Here is a 22,384-nt window from a genome sequence, read left to right on the forward strand (position 1 = left end):
AACAAACATTCCTTTAGTCAAATGTCCTCCAAACACCCTCCTCCACCACTATGGAAAGAGGTTAAACTCAAATTAGATGATAAAACTTCAAATAAAATGAAAATTGTTCTTCAATCCGTATCTGCATGGTAAAAATGAGCCCAAGTGAGAAAGGGCCTAAAATGTGTTTAACTCATTCTAATTCCGCCGGCGCCCCTCCAGCTGGCCCCTGTCTACAAAGAGAAGGGATGATCTAATCCAGGGGAAGCCAGTGTGCAGTCCCCAGCAGTTACCCCAAAGCCACAGGACTCCTGCAGACCCTACTACGTCTGTGTAACATTCTGGTGCAGAAAACAGAGGTCCTAGAGTAGCAGGGGCTTGGGAAGGGGCCACGGCTGGCCACAGAACTGTGGGAGGATCTACCTGTGAAGCCAGATGGGAGGCCTTGTCTCTGGGCCTGCTTCTGCTCTGGGTTTTCTGTTTCTCACCTGGGAATCCAGCCCCAGAAGTGCAAGGAAACCAGCAGTTGCATATACTTACCCAAGCCCCTAAACTTTTAACCAACAAGCAAAGATTCTGAATGTGAAAATTTTGCAAAATCCAGATTTCTACTAAACTGAGATGTATGAGAAAAGCCCTTACCTGAAGCAATCTGAATTTTGCAACCAGATTCTGCTTGAATCCGTGAAATCTGCTCACCTCCCCTGCCGATAACTGAAACAAATCGAAAAAGGTCAGAAAATGCACCCTTCATTCCATATTCGACCATGCATGAATGAATGAATGAATGAATTCAGCAAACATTTACACTTGGCTCACGGCATTACAAATCAAATTGGCCTCGGTGAGCCCATCTCAACTCTTTAGGCGTTAAAGCAACAGAAACTTTATGTGAAACACAGCAGACAGATATAAGGTACTCTGGCTAAACGGGGAGGGGCCGGGGGATCTGTGCCCCAGAGCTCTGGTCTCTGCCTCAGCCTGCAGGCACTACAGCAGTGCTTCGGGCCCTCGGGAGCGCGGACTGAAGAGCACTCCACCACAGGCGGCACTTACAGTGAAACAACTTTACACAAAACAACAGACCGGGATTAGGGAAAAATGGATCATGTGGATACTTACTAAATCCAACCATTTTATCAGGCACTTTGAATTCTTCTGTTATTACTGCCCTAAAAACACAGAACATTTTGGGAATAAATAAATAAAGAGATTTGCACCCATTTTAGCTTCCTAAACTTTCCATTTGGCAATACTGGAAGATAAAGACTTAAATAATACCAACTTGGCTAACAAATCCAAAGGCACCCAGAAAAAAGTGTCATATAATGAATCCCTTGGTCAATCAGACCTTGGAAAAATCGAGCCTTCCTATCTCCTCTAGTGTTTCATTAAACCATCAACTCTAATGAGTACCTTTTTTTTCATATAGCTAATCTCAACGCTGCTTAATTTATTCCTTGTTAGGTCCTTTCTAATCAATGAGTCATTAATCCCAGGGCACTTAAAAGATCCTTGGGGGCTTTTGGAGATGTTTAGAGTTCTATTACAGTAGCCTCTCCAGATGAAGAGAGATTCAACTTTTCTTCAATATTCCTTGTTTTCTGGTCTTTTTATTGCTTTCTGGCCTCCCTCTAATTTATCTGTCTGTTAAGGTGAGATGCCCCAAATGGAACCAGTATCCAACGGTGGCCTAATCAGTGTTGACCAGGATAGAATAATTACCTCACTTACTCTGCAAGGTACTTCTGTTAAATGCTATCCCATCCATTATGTGCCTTTATTTATTTATTTATTTTAACAACCACTGTACTGGCTCTTTCAAACAAACCTTCAAATTTCCCATACAGTGTATTGTGGACAATATCCAATTTGCCCAACACCACAGAAAGCAATTAAATCTAAACATTTACCTTAGAAGGATGCTAAATGCAAGTAGTTAAAAAAAAAAAAAAAAGGCAGGCATTTTTAAACTTCTCTCACACAGCTGGATTTTTACCCGTCATGGAACGTATTTTTAAGGCAAGTGCAGCACTTAGAAGAAATGCAATAACATAAATAGCACTTGCCACTGTCTCATTTTGATGGGAGCAAACAGAGACTGTTCTCCTTGTGCAGTTTACATCCTCAGGTTTACATATGTGCAGGAATTTTCTCTCCCTCTTGAGATACACACATTCACTCTAGAATCAGGTAATTTCAGATGTCCTAATTAGTAACACTGTGGACGTTAATGCCAAACCTTGGCTTGCCTGATATATCCTGAAACAGACACTGGGTCGCTGTTGGAATGTGTCTCCTTACACTGCTGTGCAGGATAGCAGCGTTCCTGTATGTTCGTGCTCCTGAGCAGCCACAAGGTTGCTGCTCACATCATGTGTAGCACAAGCCGCCTACTCTCAGAAAATGTTACTGAGGCATTTACTAGAACGGGTTCAACGCTACAGCAATAGAAAAGGACACAAAACTCGGGCCTCGGAAACAACTTTAGCAGACTCTCTTTGAGGAAGAAATACCAAGATGAATTGCTTTGGGCTTCATGAGAAGACAAGGCTCTATTATAAATGCAAGTCTGAAACTTGTCTAATACACAAAGTACAAACATTTCGGAAAGTAAAATCCCAACTAATTATGGCCTTAGAGGGAAGTTAGCATTTTTTGATACTAACAATAACCTCAAGTTTAAATTAATTCATTAAAAAAAAAAAAAAAAAACAACAAAAAACTCCCAAAAACAACACAAAGAAAACAAACAACAACAACAAAAAAAACAGGATAAACCTCTTGGTTAATTAATGCCTGGTGATTTCTTGACCCCTTTTCCACCAACATTTATGTAGAACACAAGAGACATTAATTGTATCACTGGTAGTGAGAGTTAAGGATAATATGTTACAATAAAAGATACATAGCACGAGATTTCATCCATTACAGAACAGAAGCTCTGGCATAAAGAGCTTCCTGTATATCTTATCCTTTTTGAAGGACAACATTGTTATCACAAATTTCCTACGTTATAGACTTTTTAAAGCTCAGAGGTCTTTATAGCTTCCCAAATCCGAAATGTTTAACAGAAGGCTGGGAACGGAAATTGAGACAGGGAAGAATCAATTGAGAACTTTCCCAAGGTTCTCTGGCACGTCCCTATTGCTACAGTAGGGGGTGGATCCTGGCTTCTGGCCTCCAAGACCCATGCACTAGCCATCTACCCACACTCCTTAAGTACCAAAAACATCTTGGAAAAGCCCAACAACTCAGACACTTCTCCAAGACTTCTTCGTTTTTTTCAAATGAAGAGCTAAGGATTCATAAAATACTGGGAAAATCATAAAACCAAGGGGTTCAAATTTTCTCCTTTTAAATTACATGTATGTCCGTAGAAAGAGCAACTCCAACATTCCGAAAGTCTTTTAAGTTTACATGTGATAATGGCTGATTTTTAAGACCTTCCATTAGTTTATTCCTTGCGCTCATACTGCCTTGGAAAGGGATAGCAAAAAACTTGGGTCTTAAAGAAATATAGCCCACCGTTTTTCACACTCTCAACCTCTGACTTTCTAACACTCTAGTACAGATGGTGGATCAATAAACAATTAGAAATGATCAATAAATAATAAAACATAACCCACTGCTTACCTTTGATGTACCAAGGCCCCTAACTGGTTACCTACTGTGGCAAAGAGAAAAGAAAAATCAAAGCATTAGCACGGACAAACTAACTTCATCCTTACACGAGTTCTTACCATTTCAGGGGGAAAAAAAAGAAAAGAAAGCAAACAGTAATTTAGGCTCAGTGGCTGAAATGAATGCGTTACATGATATGAAACAGGAGGGGACGTCTTGATCAACACAGTCTCTAACCCAGTGTCCAGCTGAACGCAGGATAAGAAATTGATCTGTGTGTCCACATGCTGAGAGGCCTGGGAGAAAATCCTGCTTGCCTAAATCCCTCTAACTTCCTACCTCCCTCCTGCTCTCCATCCAAACTCAATGTGAAGACAGAGAGGATTCCTTCTTTCTCTTTTTTAAAACAAATTAGAAGATTTAACCTCCTCGGAAGCATTGTTAAGGACTGCCCCATGGCAGCTGTAGTCACTAAGAACAGACAACATATGTCCCTGCTAGCCACGGGGGAGGGAACATCCCTCCATCCACCCCTCGCCCCCTGCAGGAGAATAAGTATCTCAAGGAGAGGATCTGGCCTCCTCCCTCCCTGGGCCTCTTCACTGACCCCACCCACCAGAGCAGGCCTTATGCAGTGAGCACTAAGAGTGAGCAACTACCTTTCAAGCCCGTTTCACAGAGACAACAGTGCCAAACAGCCTCTTATTACTAAAACCAACTCTGTAATCACATTTCCTCAAAACCACTTTAGCTATGCTTTTTGTTTCAGTTTCTCCTCTTTCAGCTATTGATGAGTGTCTCCTTCGCCAGCCATCAGCAAAAAGGATTCCGTGGTGTTTCTCTTTTGGAAAATGCAGCCCAAGAAATATAGTCAGCAGACAAGGAAGGGTATAAAACCAGACACATTACAAGGCGAAGGAATGAAGCTTACAATATACTGAAAAGAGTATTCACAAATTTATCTTTGGGGAAATTTATTATAAGGACAGATTTGAGGTTAGCAGGAAAGGACAAATTACATCAACTTCAAGACAAAGAGAGAAATGACTTGACATCTGAAATGTAAGATTCCAATGCTAGTCTTTCTGTTTAAACTTAACTTTGTCATCCTTTGACTGGACAGTAGTTGGTCAGGAAAGGACAAGGGAAGAGAAATCAGATCATGACATTTTAAAAGGAAAAGAAAAAGCATAGAGGAATAGTGTTAGCAAAAAGTAAACGAAGCTACTGAGTCAATACCATATTTCTTCTGGATCAATAGGAAGATAATGGTCTGCAGCCAAAATATTGACACTACACACTTATTAATCTGCTTATCTCAGGGATAAGAGAATTTTTTTTTACTGACTCTTAAAATTTTCTTTTTGCATATCCAGTTTGAACATAACAAATGTTCTTGCTTGGGATAGGTAGTCTTCAAGTGTTCCATTCCACACGAAAGCTGGACAATTACCAGCTGAGGAAAGGAATCCTCATTATACACTCAGCCCCCAAAGGAAGTGAGAGGAAATGTCTATCACCTAAGGCAGAGGGTATGAAAAAACTTACTCAAAAGAGGATGTCAATGGCAGAGTGTCTTCTCATTTGGTAGGATGTTTTTTTCCCATGTAAGGGACAAACTTAGCTTTCCTGGTTACTGTCCAAATCCCTCTCTTAGTGGATAAAGAATACACGGGAAACAGAGAAAATGTCTTGTAATGATGAGAACACAAAGGAAAGGCACCTATTCCCCAAATAGGGCAATGTAGTTGGACCTCAGCTCCTGGTCCACTGTGTGTTTGTAAGAGATGTCAAAAGGCTGATGATCGTCAAATATTTCTGCTTCAGTCAGAAAAGCCAGAGAAACAGAATAAAGACAATGCTACCACAAAGAACTTCACGAGATTCACGACAACATTCACAAGGCTCCTGTTCAAAAACCACTCAAAATTTTGTGTTCATCACAAAAATGGAAATTCCTTTTGTTCGCAAAGTACATGTCACAGGTGCTGCACACATGGTATCATTTCTGACAGCCAACTGCTCCGCTGACAAAGGAGGTGCTTACAAGGATCGAAAATAAAAGTGCATACACCATCATCCCACAAATAGATGGACTGCTGAGAGCCACACCACCAAAGAATGAAATCAAATTCAAATCCAGATTCAGCTCTGAGTTGGCGGACTCTTAAGAAGGACAAATCATCTCCCTCCTCCATGCGAGAGGATGTAGCCCAAGGCTGAAATGCATGATTCAAAGTTTCATTCCTTTCGGAAACATTCCCATTTGGTGCCTAAAAATGAGAACCAGCAGTTAGGTAAGTGGGCACTGGGCACTCATACAGCAAACTGAAAATGTCCAACTCTGGGAACAGGGGACCTTTCCCTAGTCTTCATGGTGGAGAGGGGTCAAACTAGGGAGGCATACGGGAACACCTATCATGGTCAATTTAATGGTAACTACAACCATTTTACTACCAAAAAGGAAAAATACTGAATAAAATCAGCCCTATTTCCTGTGGATGGTGCATGCTGGCTGACAACGCTTCATCTTGCTTCCAAAGCTCACCTTAGCTGGATTCTGGCACATGTGCGTGCACCCACACACCCAGAGTTTTCATTTCATTGTCTTGCACACTATAGAATAGCAAGCTGCCTGGGTTAGGGAAAAATGAGCTTCCCATAGAAAATGTTCATCCCACAATATAAGAAATTCTTTCTGAAAAGTTATACTCTGCCAAATTCAATAATGATCTTTTAAAAAATAAGGCAGCCACACATTTTTTCCCGCTAGTGAGGAGACAAAGAAGTCTTCATTTTTCTCCCCCAAAAGAAATGCCAAGAAAATATTACCAGGAAATACACCCAACTTTATAACATCATCTATTTTAATGGTAAAACTGCTCCCCCGCAAAAGTCCAAGCTACAAAAGCACCAACTGCTTCCCACAACAGCACACCAACGGTGCGCAGAGCACTGCACACAGAAGAGTAGACCAGGGGCAGGTAAGCGAACTGGTCAGTATGGAAAATGCCCGCAGTTTGTTATAAAGGCTGGCAACCAGAAATAGATAAATTAAACCTTCCTCCTCAGATTTTGAAAACATTTCTCCCTCAAGCCTCTTCCTTGGATTCCGTCTCTTTTGACTCTGACCAATGCCTTTCCAAACCCTGGCTAAGGGGAGTAATGCTCAGTTATCTGTAGGGATTTCTACAGTTTTCAAAGCATTTTTAAGAAGTTTTTCTCCCAGAAACAATACAAAGGCTTCCTGTGTTCGAAGGCCGAAACTCTCGCCCCAGGGCCACTAAACACTAGTATGTGGAGTTCAGCTTTAAAGGCCCTGGGTAAATAATCTGTCACCAATTTTGCAAATAATTTTTTTTTAAAAGTGAGAGCGAATTCAAGTTGATCTCAATAATGTCATTCTCACTTGCAGTCTAATGTGCTTTTGAATGGAAAAGAATAACACTCGCTAACAATAGGGGCCTTAACTACATTAACTCAGTCCTGAAAGCCCGAGGGACAGTGCTGTTGTTCCCAGTCCCTTTTACTGATGAGAAAGGTGCAATTACACCTGAGCCCTCAGAACAGTGCACAGACACGGTGCCCACGTAAGCTCTGTACTCATTCATGCTTCCCTGCCCTTTATTTTGGGAGTTTCAACACTATCATTGTTTAATTCTGCAATATTAATTCTTTGGGTCATTCATCCCACAAATCGGTGCCTTCCACATGCTGGGAACTGTGCCAGGATCTGGGGATAAAATGGTGAGCAAGGCAGTCTTTGCCCTCAAGGAGCCTGGCATCTAGCAGGGAAAACATTAAGCTAAACCCCCCATCAGGAGCAACCTAACCTAGTCCCCACGGATGCTGATGTGTGAAGAAACCCACTCCCCAGTTCAAACGCCTATCCAAGGCCTGATGCAAGGAGTACTCCTGGAGTAACATTAAGAGTAAAAATACTTTACGATATTATAGCAGTAAGAACTTTACATGCATTATTTTCATTTAATCTAGTGGTCATGAAATCAGTTTAGGAGGTCATGACCAGCTTTACTAAAAAATGAGATAAAAAATAGGATGTACCACATATAGGAACGGCATGTGTTTCATAAATTTTTTATTTCAGTTATATATTTATGTGTTTAATACATGTGTACTAAGTCTGATGGAAATGAGAGTATTTCTCACACTGTGAGAGGTATTTTTAAAAGCTTGAAAATAATTTTTTATGAGAATATATGAAATAAGTATTATTATTTCCATTTTAAACGTGAGGAAAACAGAGGCTCAGAGAGGTTAAACAATCTGCCCAAAGTCACACAGCTAACAACTGACAGAGCTGGGATTCAGACCCTGATCTATTTGACTTTGGAGTTTACATTTTCAAGTACTACACTTTTCTGATATATGAGACAGAAATATGGGTTTGAGTCTTCCTTCTGTCACTTATTTGTCCTTGGTCAAGTCACTTATTTCTCAGACTTTAGTTTCCTCATCTATGTGGTAAGGAAGTTAAGCTCCAGGGTCCCTTCTAGCTATGATCCTTTCTTATTCTAAACAGAGATTTCCATACCTCCCATCCCTAATTCCTGGCAACCACTAATCTGGTCTCCATTTTAAAAATGTTATATAAATGGAATTATACAGAATGTAACCTTTGGGGATTGAGTTTTTTTCACTTGGTATATTTCTCTGGAGATTCAACCAAAGTTGAGTGTATCCATAGTTTGTTTCTTACTACTCAGCAATAAAAGAAGCAAACTATGGATACACTCAACACTGGATGAATCTCCAGGGAATCATGTTGAGTGAAAAAAACAAAAACAAAAAACTGTCAGTTTGTCATATTGTGGGGGCTTGCATGTTGCTGTGATGCTGGAAGCTTTGCCACTGGTATTCAGGTACCGGTAAGGTCACCCATGGTGGACAGGTTTCAGCTGAGCTTCCAGACTAAGACAGACTAGGAAAAAGGACCCAGCAGTCTACTTCTGAAAAGAATTAGCCACTGAAAACCTTATGAATAGCAGCAGAACACTGCCTGGTACAAGCGCCGGAAGATGCGCCCCGCGGGTTGGAAGGCACTCAAAAGACGATTGGGGAAGAGCTGCCTCCTCAAAGTAGAATTGACCTTAATGACGTGGATGGAGTCAAGCTTTCGGGACCTTTGTTTGCTGATGTGGCATGACTCAAAATGAGAAGAAACAGCCGCAAACATCCATTAATAATCGAGACGTGGAATGTATGAAGTACGAATCTAGGAAAACAGGACATTGTCAAAAATGAAATGGAACACATAAACATCAATATCCTAAGCATTAGTGAGTTGAAATGGACTGGTAATGGCCATTCTGAATCAAACAATCATATGGTCTACTATGCCAGGAATGACAACTTGAAGAGGAATGATGTTGCATTCATCACCAAAGAGAACATTTCAAGATCTATCCTGAAGTACAACGCTGTCAGTAATAGGATAATACCCACAAGTCTACAACGAAGATCAGTAAATACGACTATTATTCAAATTTACACACCAACCAAGATGAAGAAATTGAAGATTTCTACCAGCTTCTGCAATCTGAAATTGACTGAACATGCAATCAGGATGCATTGATAATTACTGGTGACTGGAATGTGAAAGCTGGAAACAAAGAAGGCTTGGTAGTTGGAAAATATGGCATTGGCGATAGAAACCATGCCAGAGATCACATGATAGAATTTTGCAAGACCAATGACTTCTTCGTTGCAAATGCCTTTTTTCACCAACATAAACGATGACTATACACATGGACCTCACCAGATGGGATACACAGGAATCAAGTCAACTACATCTGTGGAAAGAGATGATAGAAAAGCTCAATATCATCAGTCAGAACAAGGCCAGGGGCCGACTGTGGAACAGACTATCAATTACTCATATGCAAGTTCAAATTGAAACTGAAGAAAATCAGAACAAGTCCATGAGAGCCAAAGTACAACCTTGAGTATATCCCACCTGAATTTAGAGACCGTCTCAAAAATAGATTTGACGCATTGAACACTAATGACCAATGACCAGATGAGTTGTGAAATGACATCATACGTGAAGAAAGTAAGAGGTCATTACAGACGGGAAAGAAAGAAAAGACCAAGATGGATGTCAAAGCAGACTCTGAAACTTGCTCTTGAACGTCGAACAGCTAAAGCAAAAGGAAGAATGATCAAGTAAAAGAGCTAAATAGAAGATTCAAAGATGTCAAAGGAGACTCTGAAACTTGCTCTTGAACATCGAACAGCTAAAGCAAAAGGAAGAATGATCAAGTAAAAGAGCTAAATAGAAGATTCAAAGATGTCAAAGGAGACTCTGAAACTTGCTCTTGAACATCGAACAGCTAAAGCAAAAGGAAGAATGATCAAGTAAAAGAGCTAAACAGAAGATTTCAAAGGGTGGCTCAAGAAGACAAAGTAAAGTACTATAATGACCTGTGCAATGAGCTGGAGATAGAAAACCATAAGGGAGGAAAACGCTCAGCATTTCTCAAGCTGAAATAACTGAAGAAAAAATTCAAGCCTCAAGTTGCAATAGTGAAGGATTCTATGGGGAAAATATTAAATAATGCAGGAAGCATCAAAAGAAGATGGAAGGAATATACAGAGTCATTATACCAAAAAAGAATTGGTCGATGTTCAACCATTTCAAGAGGCAGCATATGATCAGGAGCTGATGGTAATGAAGGAAGAAGTCCAAGCTGCACTGAAGGCACTGGTGAAAAACAAGGCTCCAGGAATTCATGGAATATCAATTGAGATGTTTCAACAAATAGATGCAGCGCTGAAAGTGCTCACTCATCTATGCCAAGAAATCTGGAAGACACCTACCCGGCCAACTGACTGGAAGAGGTCCATAGTGATGCCTATTCCCAAGAAAGGTGATCCAACCGAATGTGGAAATTATAGAACAATATCATTAACATCACACACAAGCAAAATTTTGTTGAAGATCATTCAAAAGCAGCTGCAGCAGTATATCGACAGGGAACTGGCAGAAATTCACGCTGGATTCAGAAGAGGATGTGGAACCAGGGATATCACTGCTGATGTCAGATGGATCCTGGCTGAAGGCAGAGAATACCAGCAGAATGTTTACCTGTGTTTTACTGACTATGCAAAAGCATTTGACTATGTGGATCATAACAAATTATGGATAACACTGCGAAGAATGGGAACTCCAGAACACTTAATTGTGCTCATGAGAAAACTGTACATAGATCAAGACACAGTTATTTAGACAGAACAAGGGGATGCTGCATGGTTTCAAGTCAGGAAAGGTGTGTGTCAGAGTTGTATCCTTTCACCATACCTACTCAATCTGTATGTTGAGCAAACAATCTGAGAAGCTGGACTCTATGAAGAAGAACAGGGCATTAGGATTGGAGGAAGACTCATTAACAACCTGAGATATGCAGATGACACAACTGTGCTTGCTGAAAAAGTGAAAAGGACATGAAGCACTTGTTGATGAAGATCAAAGACCACAGCCTTCAGTATGGATTAAACCTCAACATAAAGAAAACAAAAATCCTCACAACTGTACCAATAAGCAACATCATGATAAACAGAGGAAAGATTGAAGTTGTCAAGGATTTCATTTTCCTTGGATTCACAATCAACACCCATGGAAGCAGCAGTCAAGAAATCAAAAGGCAGTGAAATTAGTCAGTTGCAAAAGGACAAATTATGTATAAGACCACTATTACAAGAACTTGAGAAATAGTTACAACTGAGAAGAAAACATGCTTTTGTGGTTATGAGACGGGGGAGGGAAGGAGGATGGGAGAGGGGCATTCGCTAATTAGATAGTAGATAAGAACTACTTTAGGTGAAGGGAAATACAACACACAAGGGAGGTCAGCACAACTGGACTAAACCAAAAGCAAAGAGGTTTCCTGAATAAACTGAATGCTTCAAAGGCCAGTGAAGTAGGGGCAGGGGTCTGGGGACCGTGGTTTCAGGGGACATCTCAGTCAATTGGCATAATAAAATCTCTTAAGAAAACATTCTGCATCTCACTTTGAAGAGAAGCATTTGGGGTCTTAAATGCTAGCAAGCAGCCATCTAAAATAACACAAGCAGCCATCTACGATGCATCAATTGGTCTCAACCCACCTGGATCAAAGGAGAATGAAGAACACCAAGGACACAAGGCGATTACGAGCCCAAGAGACAGAAAGGGCCACATGAACCAGAGACTACATCATCCTGAGACCAGAAGAACTAGATGGTGCCCAGCTATAACTGATGACTGCCCTGACAGGGAACACAACACAGAACCCCTGAGGGAGCAGGAGAGCAGTCGGATGCAGGCCCCAAATTCTCATAAAAAGACCAGACTTAATGGTCTGACTGAGACTAGAAGGACGCCAGTGGTCATGGCCCCCAGACCTTCTGTTGCCCCAGGACAGGAACCATTCCCAAAGCCAACTCTTCAGACATGGATTGGACTGGACAATGGGTTGGAGAGGGATGCTGGTGAGGAGTGAGCTTCTTGGATCAGGTGGACACTTGACACTAGGTTGGCATCTCCTGCCTGGAGGGGAGATGAGAGGGTAGAGGGGGTTAGAAGCTGGTGAAATGGATACAAAAAGAGAGAGTGGAGGGAGGGAGCGGGTTGTATCATTAGGGGGAGAGTAACTGGGAGTGTGTAACAAGGTGTATATGGGTTTTTGTGTGAGAGACTGACTTGATTTGTAAACTTTCACTTAAAGCACAATAAAAATTAAAAAAAAAAAAAAAACTACCAAAAGATACATTGCATTGGGCAAATCTGCTGCAAAGGGCCTCTTTAAAGTGTTGAAAAGCAAGGATGTCACCTTGAAGACTACGGTGTACCTGACCCAAACCATGGTATTTTCAATTGCATCATATGAATGGGAAAGCTGGACAATGAATAAAGAAGACTGAAGAATTGATGCCTTTGAATCGTGGAGCTGGCAAAGAATACTGAATATACCATGGACTGCCAAAATAACAAACAAGTCTGTCTTGGAGGAAGTACAAACCAGAATGCTCCTTAGAAGCAAGGACAGCAAGACTGTGTCTTACATACTTTGGACATGTTGTCAGGAGGGATCAGTCCCTGGAGAATGACATCATGCCTGCTAAAGTACAAGGTCAGCAGAAAAGAAGATGACCCTCCATGAGATGGACTGACACAGTGGCTGCCAACAATGGGCTCAAGCATAACAACGATTGTGAACATGGTGCAAGATTGGGCAGTGTTTTGTTCTGCTGTATACAGGGTCACTATGAGTCGGAACCAACTCGACGGCATCTAACAACAACAGGATTCCATTGTTTGGATGTACCACCATTTAACCACCTGTTGAAGGACATAAAGGCAATTTCCAGTTTGAGGCTATTATGAATAAAGTTACTATGACAATTCATGGACAAGTTTTTGTGTGAAACCAAGTTTCCATTTCTTTGGGGGTAAATGCCCAGGAGTGCAATTTTGGGCTGTACGGTAAATGCATGTTTAGTTTTATAGGACGCTGCCGAATTGTTTTCTACAGTGGCTGTACCATCAAGATGTGTTTTTAAAAGTTGCTTAGGGAATTCAGGTGCCCAGCCACAGTAGACAGCCCCTTTAGTTCATATGTTCCTGGAAAGAATTTTGAAAAACTATGAATCCCCTTTTAACTTGACATCTAATTCCCGCCTCCAGCCCCACAGGTTTAAAACTTGCAAAGAATGTGACAGATACTGCACATGAGCTTCAATTATTTTTCACTGAAACACTGATGTAGCAGATTTTGCTCATTCGTTTTTATGGAAAATGTTCACTATTCAACCTACTTTGCTAAGGCAACTGTCAAACCAATCAGATTATATTTCGCCAAGAAAAAAATCATACTTCCTTTTTTCAACTCACGTGTACGTGTTAGTATGCATTCCCATGACTACCACCTCACTTCTGAATTCTAATTCCCAAGTGGATGAATAGAAGGACGGAGGGAGAGAGGCATGAAGCTTTTGCCATCAGTTGTTATCTAGATAAAATTAGACCCTGATCCTCTCAATATTTCTTAGCAAAGCTCTCTATGCTTTGCTATCTTGCGATTTTCCACCCAGAATTCTTGACCAGCTCTTCTGTTTGAGGATTCTACCATTCCAGGTGATGTATCACCACAAACGAAAGCAGGAAAATGTAAAAAGGAGCACAGAGAAGAGAGGGGCAAAATGTCTAGCACAGGCCCACTTCTCAGGAAGACCAGATTTAGGGAAGAGGACGTTCGGAAGCTGAAGTGCTGAAAATTGATTCCTTTAAGCCTATTCATGCTGACCTAACCCCCGTGAAGTCTTCACGTACCCGGGCTTGAAGATCACTGCTTGACGTCCCTGATTCATTTTACCTACTTCGTAAAAGGCAAACTGTCCCCCTACCCCACCAACCCTCAGGAGCTGGGTTTTGGTCTTGGCTTTTCATCCCTGCAGCATCCTTCATTCAGGAAAGCATTTAACAACTCTGAGCGTCACTTTTCTCTTTCCAAAATGGAGACTGGTACTTACAGGCAGCAAGAATTTCGATCCTCATCACTGTCTACCACTGGCACCTCTCACCCCTTCTTTGCCCCTTGCCAGGAGGTTTTTTTTTTAACTGTCCTCCTCACTCCCCTCCCGTTTTCCTCCTCCTCTTTGCTCTGTGTCACATGTGCTGAAACAACACTTGGAAGGGACCATATAAACATTCTATTGTGGTCTTCCTTGCAAGTAATTCATTGGACAGTATACCTAAGAAGACTTCTTTCTTCACCCTACAAGGATATACTCAAGATAAAACAAAACTAAAATGTATGGTGCTATATAACAATCAAAAGTTGTCTTTGGGAGAAAAGACAATGCAGGCATACCTTCAAAGTCCCCTGTGCTGCCTTTCTTCAACCCAATGGCTGAACAGTGCTGTATTTATCAGCCTTCTAGTCCCAGTGCCATTCCCTATATAGAGAGCAGAGAGAGCCCTCAAGAATGAGTGAGGCCTGTTTGGTCCAATTATAAAAAGGTCAAGGGGGTGGGAATGTAAAATGGTACAACCACTTTGGAAATCTATCTGGCGTTATCTTAAACAGTTAGAAATAGAACTACCATACAACCAGAAATCCCACTCCTCGGAATATACCCTAGAGAAATAAGAGCCTTCACACAAACAGATATATGCACACCCATGTTTATTGCAGCTCTGTTTACAATAGCAAAAAGCTGGAAGCAACCAAGGTGTCCATCAACGGATGAATGGTTAAATAAATTGTGGTATATTCACACAACGGAATACTACGCATCGATAAAGAACAGTGACGAATCTGTGAAACATTTCATAACATGGAGGAACCTGGAAGGCATTATGCTGAGCGAAATGAGTCAGAGGCAAAAGGACAAATATTGTATAAGACCACTATTATAAGATCTTGAGAAATAGTATAAACTAAGAAGAACACATACTTTTGTGGTTACGAGGTGGGGAGGGAGGGAGGGTGGGAGAGGGTTTTCTACTGATTAGTTAGTAGATAAGAACTGCTTTAGGTGAAGGGAAGGACAACACTCAATACATGGAAGGTCAGCTCAACTGGACTGGACCAAAAGCAAAGAAGTTTCTGGGATAAACTGAATGCTTCAAAGGTCAGCGGAGCAAGGGCGGGGGTTTGGGGACCAGGGTTTAAGGGGACTTCTAATTGGCAAAATAATTCTATTATGAAAACATTCTGCATCCCACTTTGAAATGTGGCATCTGGGGTCTTAAATGCTAACAAGTGGCCATCTAAGATGCATCAATTGGTCTCAACCCACCTGGCTCAAAGAAGAATGAAGAACACCAAGGTCACACGATAACTAAGAGCCCAAGAGAAAGAAAGGGCCACATGAACCAGAGACCTACATCATTCTGAGACCAGAAGAACTAGTTGGTGCCCGGCCACAACCGATGACTGCCCTGATAGGGAGCACAACAGAGAACCCCTGAGGGAGCAGGAGACCAGTGGGATGCAGACCCCAAATTCTCACAAAAAGACCATACTTAATGGTCTGACTGAGACTAGAGGAATCCTGGCGGTCATGGTCCCCAAACCTTCTGTTGGCCAAGGACAGGAACCATTCCTGAAGACAACTCATCAGACATGAAAGGGACTGGACAGTGGGTAGCAGAGAGATGCTGATGAAGAGTGAGCTATTTGTATCAGGTGGACACCTGAGACTGTGTTGGCATCTCCTGTCTAAAGCGGGGATGGAAGGATAGAGAGAGTTGGAAGCTGGCAAAATTGTCACAAGAGACTGGAAGGGCTGACTCATTATGGTGAGAGCAAGTGGGAGTACGGAGTAAGGTGTATATAAACTTATATGTGACAGTTGAAAAAAAAAAAAGGTCAAGGGGCATGACTACCTAAATGTCTTCAGGGCGAAGGGCAAAAGACCACAGAGGATGCTTTCCTTATTCACTAGAAATGCAGACAGGAAGATGAGAAGTGACTCACTGATCTGTCACCCAGCTCTAGGTAAAACATTGGAAATCACTTTTTTTTTTTCCCCAAGCAGTTGGGGCAATTAGAACCTGAGAATAGGGAGATTTGTTTAAGGAAATTGGGGGTATGTGGGGGGTACCCTCTGTACACATCCCTACCTGAAGATTAAGAATGTGTTACAGCTAATTGTAAGAAGAGAATGATTAAATCAGGGGTTGGTAAACTAGGCCTGAGGGCCAGCAGCCCATTTTCGTAAATAAAACAATACAGGAACACAGCCATGCCCATTCATTTATATATTACCGTCTATGGCTGCTTTTGAGGTCCCAAACCAGAGCTAAGTAGGTGGGATAGAGGCCCTATGGCAGACAAGCCTAAAACACTTAATATCTAGTCCTTTGAGAGAAAGCTTGCCAACCCCCAATTAAATTTAAGTTCACATTTCTAAATAACTTAGCTAATAAGATTCTCTTAAATTCGAAGCTTATTTGTCACATTTTATACAAGCCAGCTGTAGAATACCAAGAAGGAGAGCTTAAACATCAAGAGATTATTCATTCACTATATGTAGGGAAATAAAGAAATCGTCCCTATGATTGTAGCATGGTGAATCTAGCAGGAGAGGTACACGAAGTACCCTGGGTAACTACCGAAGAATGAAGATCACACATGCCCTGAGAAGACAAATGAACTGCTTCAGAAGTGCAGAGGAGAATGTGATTTATTGTTCACTGGTGAGGTGGTGTGTGGGAAAGGGGGGAAATGGCGGGGGGTGGGCAGGGAGCGAGAGAAGAGAGAAGAAAAAGCGGCTTTGTAGCAAGGGAGGCAAACTACAGAAAGTCCAAAGATGAGGATGAGGACAGAGTTCCAGGAGGAAGTTTTAACACGTCTGCCACCTGAGTAGGAGTCGGCCAGGTAAACAGCTGGGACAGGGATATGCTCTGGAAGAGTGAAGAGAAACAACAGATGACTGGCTGTTGCAGAGAGTACAGAACATGGGGGAGAGGAGGAACGAGACCAGAAGGGCAGGTAGGTGACAAGTGACAAGCAGGTTAGGAAGTTCAGCCCTCCCTGGTTAACAGGAAAATGCCAAGGTCTTAGAGGCCAGGAATGGAATAGGGCAGACTGGCTCTGGGGAAGAAGCTCCTGCTGTAGCACGAAGAAAGTACCAGATGGAAAAGGTGCCAAGGCCAAGACCAGTAGGAGAGATTCCTGAATTGACAGGCTGCCAAGCGTACACCTCAAAGACTGTTGGAAAGTGTGGATGCTGAGACTAAAGATGTTAATAGTTACAATTACCTGATCTGAAGCGGGGTGGGGTGGTGGAGGGCAGTAGAATGACTGCTCTTCCCAGATAAGGGCACTGAGGCGGGCTTTGAGAAAAAAACAAAAAACTCCATTGCTGTCGAATCCATCTTGACCCATAGCAACCCTACAGGACAGAGCAGAACTGCCCCACAGGGTTTCCAAGGCTGTAAATCTTCATGGAAGCCGACTGCCAAATCTTCTCCCCCAGAACGGCTGGTGGGTTCGAATCACCGATCTTTCAGTTAGCAGCTGTGTGCTTAACCACTGCGCCACCAGGGCTCCTTTGGGCTTTGAAAGCTGAGCTCTAAATCCCTCTTGCTGGGTTTCAAATCAGGCTCAGGAACCAGCAATCTGACAGCTTAAATCACCACTCCTTGGAACACAACTGACCAAAATCCTTTCTACAGCAGGAACAAATCTTTCCCTTGTTTTGCCGCTTAGCACATTTTTTAATCCTTCAATACATACGATGGTTGCAAATCTCAATGTCCTGAATAAGCCCGTGTTATGGTTCTTTCTGGTTGGCTTAAGAGTTGAAGTATTTTTAAACAGATGTGAATAATGCTTCTGGAAAGTTCTAAGGGACTAACTTTAACCTCCTAAAGGTTAAAGAACCCTGCTTCACAGGAAAGTTAGAAAGCTCATATTGCTAAAGAAGCGATCCAGTGAGCTGCTGTCAAAAACCTAAACCAAACCAACAAAAACACCTCATCTGTGACCGCAAAAAAGGAGCCCTGGTGGCACAATAGTTAAGCAGTCAGCTGCTAACTGGAAGGTTGGCAGTTCAAATTCACCCAGCGACGATCTGCTTCCGTAAAGATTACAGCCAAGAAAATCCTATGGGGCAGTTCCACTCTGTCACACGGGGTCACTGTGAGTTTGAATCGACTTGATGGTATCTAACAACAACATGACTGCAAAGCTTTGGAAGTCTTCACAGTTAAGAAAAAAGTGCCAGAACTCCTGCTTGTTATTCTATATCTACTTTTCTAAACTTTTATTGCACAAACAGCAAGACTGTGACCCTTAGAAAGCTGTCAGGTAAACATGAACATTGCTTCCCTTGACAGGATCCGTTTATTCACATATTTATTCAAGAGAACAGATCTGGCCCTGTTACCCTATCCCCATCAGAAGGCAAGTGACAAAACAAGGTTGTGGGAGGCCCCAAACTTACAGGCCTCTCCCTAAGCTCAACAGTAAATTGCAAATTCTACATGTGGAAACCATTCTGGAAAAAAACAGTGAGTATAAATCTGTTATTTAAATGGTGCTTCACAGAAGAGAGAGCTAATTTTAATCAAACTGTATTGCATAATGTTAGAAACCTGAAGACAATTTCTTGTTCTTCAAATAGTCTGTTGTTATATAAGACCCAAGCACCCACAGATGACCAGAGATCTGTCCTGATACAGAAAGATTCATTCTCAGTTCTTTCCTACTATGAAACCAAAAAACCAAACTCATTGATGTCAAGTTGATTCTGAGTCCTAGTGACCTTATAGGACAGAGAAGAACTGCCCCATAGGGTTTCCAAGGCTGTAAACTTTACAGAAGCAGACTGCCACATCTTTCCCCTGAGGAGCAGCTGGTGGGTTTGAACCAGTGACCTCTTAGTTAGCAGCTGAGTGTTTAGTCACTGCGCTACCAAGTCTCCTTTTTTTTCTACAAGCACACTTAATATTTAGAAGAAAGAAAAAGAGGAAACATGTATTTTCTGTTTACAAGGACTTAGTCCCTGTCTTAGTTATCTACTGCTTCTGTAACAGAAATACCACAAGTGGAATGCTTTAACAAAGAAAAATTTATTTCCTCACAGTAAAGTAAGCTAAAAGTCCAAATTCAGGGCATTGGCTCCAGGGGAAGGTTTTCTCTCTCTGATGGCTCTGTAGAAAGGTCGTTCTCATCAATCTTCCCCTGGACTAGGAGCTTCTCTGTGCAGGGACCCCAGATCCAAAGGGCACACTCTGCTTCCAGCATTGCTTTCTTGGTGGTATGAGGTCCCTCGTCTCTCTGCTCTTTTCTTTTATATCCCAAAAGAAACCAGCTCAAGACACAATTCTATCCCTGTAGATTGAGTCCTGCCTTATCAACACAGCTGCTGACCATCCCCCTCATTAACATCATAGGGGCAGGATTTACAACACATAGGAAAATCATGTCAGATGACAAAATGGTGGACAATTATACATTACTGGGACTCATGGCCCAGTTAAACTGCAGGGGACACAACTTTTTTATGGGAGACACAATTCAATCATGTAAAAAACTATGATTATCAAAAAAGAGGTAAAAATACACAACATAATAATGAACTGGGGTCTCCAGTGTTTCAGGTGACATTCTGAATTACTGGTGACTTAACTGGGTGATCCTGACTGAGTCAGCTAATATCTGCCTACTCCCCAGATCTCTTTATCAATAAGTTCAGTTTTTTACTAATTTCCCTCAAATGTGTGTGCAAAAACTTATGGAAGAAAAATCTGCAAAAGGCCAGAGGGTTTCATCTGCAAATATTCTAGGTGTTCCTTAAGCAAAGGGCGCTGTGGCTAGAAATAAGGCTGGGAGTTGTGAAATGTATTGATCTACATTTCTGGTAACAGTGGGCCAGAGAGAGATATTGTCCATTAATATGATATGTGCTCAGAGCCAAACAATGTATTTTTATTTTTACATTGATGTCTCCTAAGAGGACCCAAAGCATTACTTCCCTGAAAAGGTAAAAAGGTTACTTTGTAGTATAGCTTTCATGAAGGCAAGAATGCAGGTAATGTAATCAGTGACATTTGGTCTAAGAAAACACTAACACTAGTCAAATATAAAAAGATCAAAGGGTACCATTTTGGAGAAGCAGTTTAAATTGTCACCTTAGCTCCGACAGCCCTGGGGTGGATTTTCTGTATGATCAGTTTTTTAAATAAAAGAACTTTTATTCCCAAAATGAGTTCTGTCCCCTTAAAATCCTCACAGTGCAAGTCTACACAATTATTTCGAAAAGGCCCACATCTAAAAACAACAGAGATCTCCTCTTTTAGAATTCCCAAAGGGACCAGAGAAATCACAGTCACACCAAATTATTTTTCTATGCGCATAAAAACATGTACTCTTCTTGGAAAAGGAGATGACACAATATGTATTGCTCTGCACTTCGATTTTTTTTCAACTTAATACACCACAAATGTATGTACACGCTTGGATGTGCCTGCAGACCAACAGCAAGAATGACGGAGATGACACTGACTCAGCCACCTGACTAGTACACGCAGACACATGTGCAGTTCAACGTGTTTCAGAATCCCTTTTATAGTTATACTCTGCAGGAGACAAAACATGACAAAGGAAATTCTTAGCTCTCCACAGAAACACATCTGATAACTGCCAAAAGAGGCTGGTAACGGGCACTCGTAAGTGGTCTCGAATTCTTCTGGGGATAGGGTAAAGTATAAAAACCAACCAACAAAATAATCAATGAATGAATGAAAGAGAAACAGATACTTCTAGAAAGAGCCTGTCATAAATGGGAATGGTGAAAAACCTGGCAGGCAGACTGCAGAAAGGACACCATCTCCCCTCTCCTTTCTTTAGAGTCAAGATGTAGCCACAGGTTCCTCAGAGGCACACATCAAATCCTAGCTTTTCTTTGGAGCTCAATTCCCACACGCACACTGGAAGAACAAAGGGCTAAATCAAACCAAATTCTTGAATCTTAAATTACTTCAAAGCTGATGCTCCAAGGCCAAGCCTTTACCTCAGAGTCCAGCTGAAAAGATTCCTGTATTATCAAGGCAAGTAAGAACTCGAATGCCAGAGAACTGCTGAGAAAAATCATCCTAAATATTTCCTCTCAACCAGAGTGTGACGTTTGAGAGAGCCATTCAGGAAATGGCTGACACAGATTCAAACTTAACTGGCAGGTGTGCTATTACCCAGAAGGCAAAGACACTTTACAGCAACTTACCTCCATCATCCAAGGGCCGTTTTTGTACTCCATATCCATACACTGAGGGGTCCACCAGAGGTGTGGAATTATTCAAGTGAGGAATTGAATCAATTTTAGCAGCAATCTACAGAGAGAATCAGATTTTAAAGAAATCAGTAACAAATCATGGCTCTCATTGAGGGAGAGAGACTGTTCTCCTATTTCTCCCCTGACCTAGATTAATGTAAGGCAATGTTCTGATAGGACAAATGCTTTCCACTATTAATTTTTCTTTTGGTCTTCATGAGTCTTAAGGAATAAAACAATTCAAAAAATGTGTTTTCTACAAGCAAATTTGTATTTTAAAGTTATCATTTAAGGTATAGGTATGCCACATTTTAAGACAAAAAAAAAAAAGCAGGCCAACAATGTGAAGAACTTTGTTCAAAAGGCTTTTATCACAGGGTTCTCCTAAGAAACAAATTCCCCAAGAATATTTAAGAGGCACTGTTTTGCTCAGATACGACCATTCTTTAGGAATATGTCTATCCTATTAGCTTTAACATCTATAAACCAATGATACAATCTATAGGGATATAAAACACTAAGCTGCTCTTCATTGGAAGTGCCCAACCAACATGGGGATGCCATCTGCCTAGACTATTTCAGAATTGAGATGATCTGAAAGGTATTTCAACTTTAATATTTATTATCAAAGAACAGAACACAGCCATTAAAGATTTTCCCAGGAACAAATGCTATCTATGTATGTGAACGTAAAAAGTAGAACTTATTTATCTACTTTGTTCTCATAGGAAATGTGATGTTTATAATAAATTAACTCTTTCATTTAGCCAAAAGAGTATTTACAGCAGCTCCTCTTGATGTCAGTTCCTTAGTAACGTTTAACAAGTAGGGTGGGTTAAGAGGCAGCTGGCACAGCTGTCTGACACAGCAAAGTCTTTAGTGGTAGTTCTCCCAAGCTACCAAACGTGCCCAGAAGTCTGAGGCCTTCTGGGACCAGCATAAAGATAAATTACCTTAAACAAATAGTTTTGATACTGAAAATTAAACTTTCAGGATT

General features: G+C 41.4%; 1 protein-coding gene across 4 annotated transcripts in view; it reads right to left on the minus strand.

The window, feature by feature from the left end:
• FUBP3 (far upstream element binding protein 3) overlaps positions 1 to 22,384 on the minus strand; it is a 59,045-nt gene that overhangs the window by 24,884 nt on the left and 11,777 nt on the right. For 3 of the 4 annotated variants that reach the window (XM_064291327.1, XM_064291326.1, XM_010587559.3), the window contains exons 2-5: positions 21,340 to 21,445; positions 3,616 to 3,649; positions 1,102 to 1,151; positions 622 to 693 (exon numbers count right to left, since the gene is read on the minus strand). In XM_064291327.1, the coding sequence (XP_064147397.1) occupies positions 622 to 693; positions 1,102 to 1,151; positions 3,616 to 3,649; positions 21,340 to 21,445 (262 nt within the window). The remainder of the gene's footprint in view (positions 1 to 621; positions 694 to 1,101; positions 1,152 to 3,615; positions 3,650 to 21,339; positions 21,446 to 22,384) is intronic. The other variant, XM_064291325.1, reaches the window with a different exon arrangement.

The sequence above is a fragment of the Loxodonta africana genome, chromosome 9 (genome assembly GCF_030014295.1).
Source record: "Loxodonta africana isolate mLoxAfr1 chromosome 9, mLoxAfr1.hap2, whole genome shotgun sequence".
NCBI lineage: Eukaryota > Metazoa > Chordata > Mammalia > Proboscidea > Elephantidae > Loxodonta > Loxodonta africana.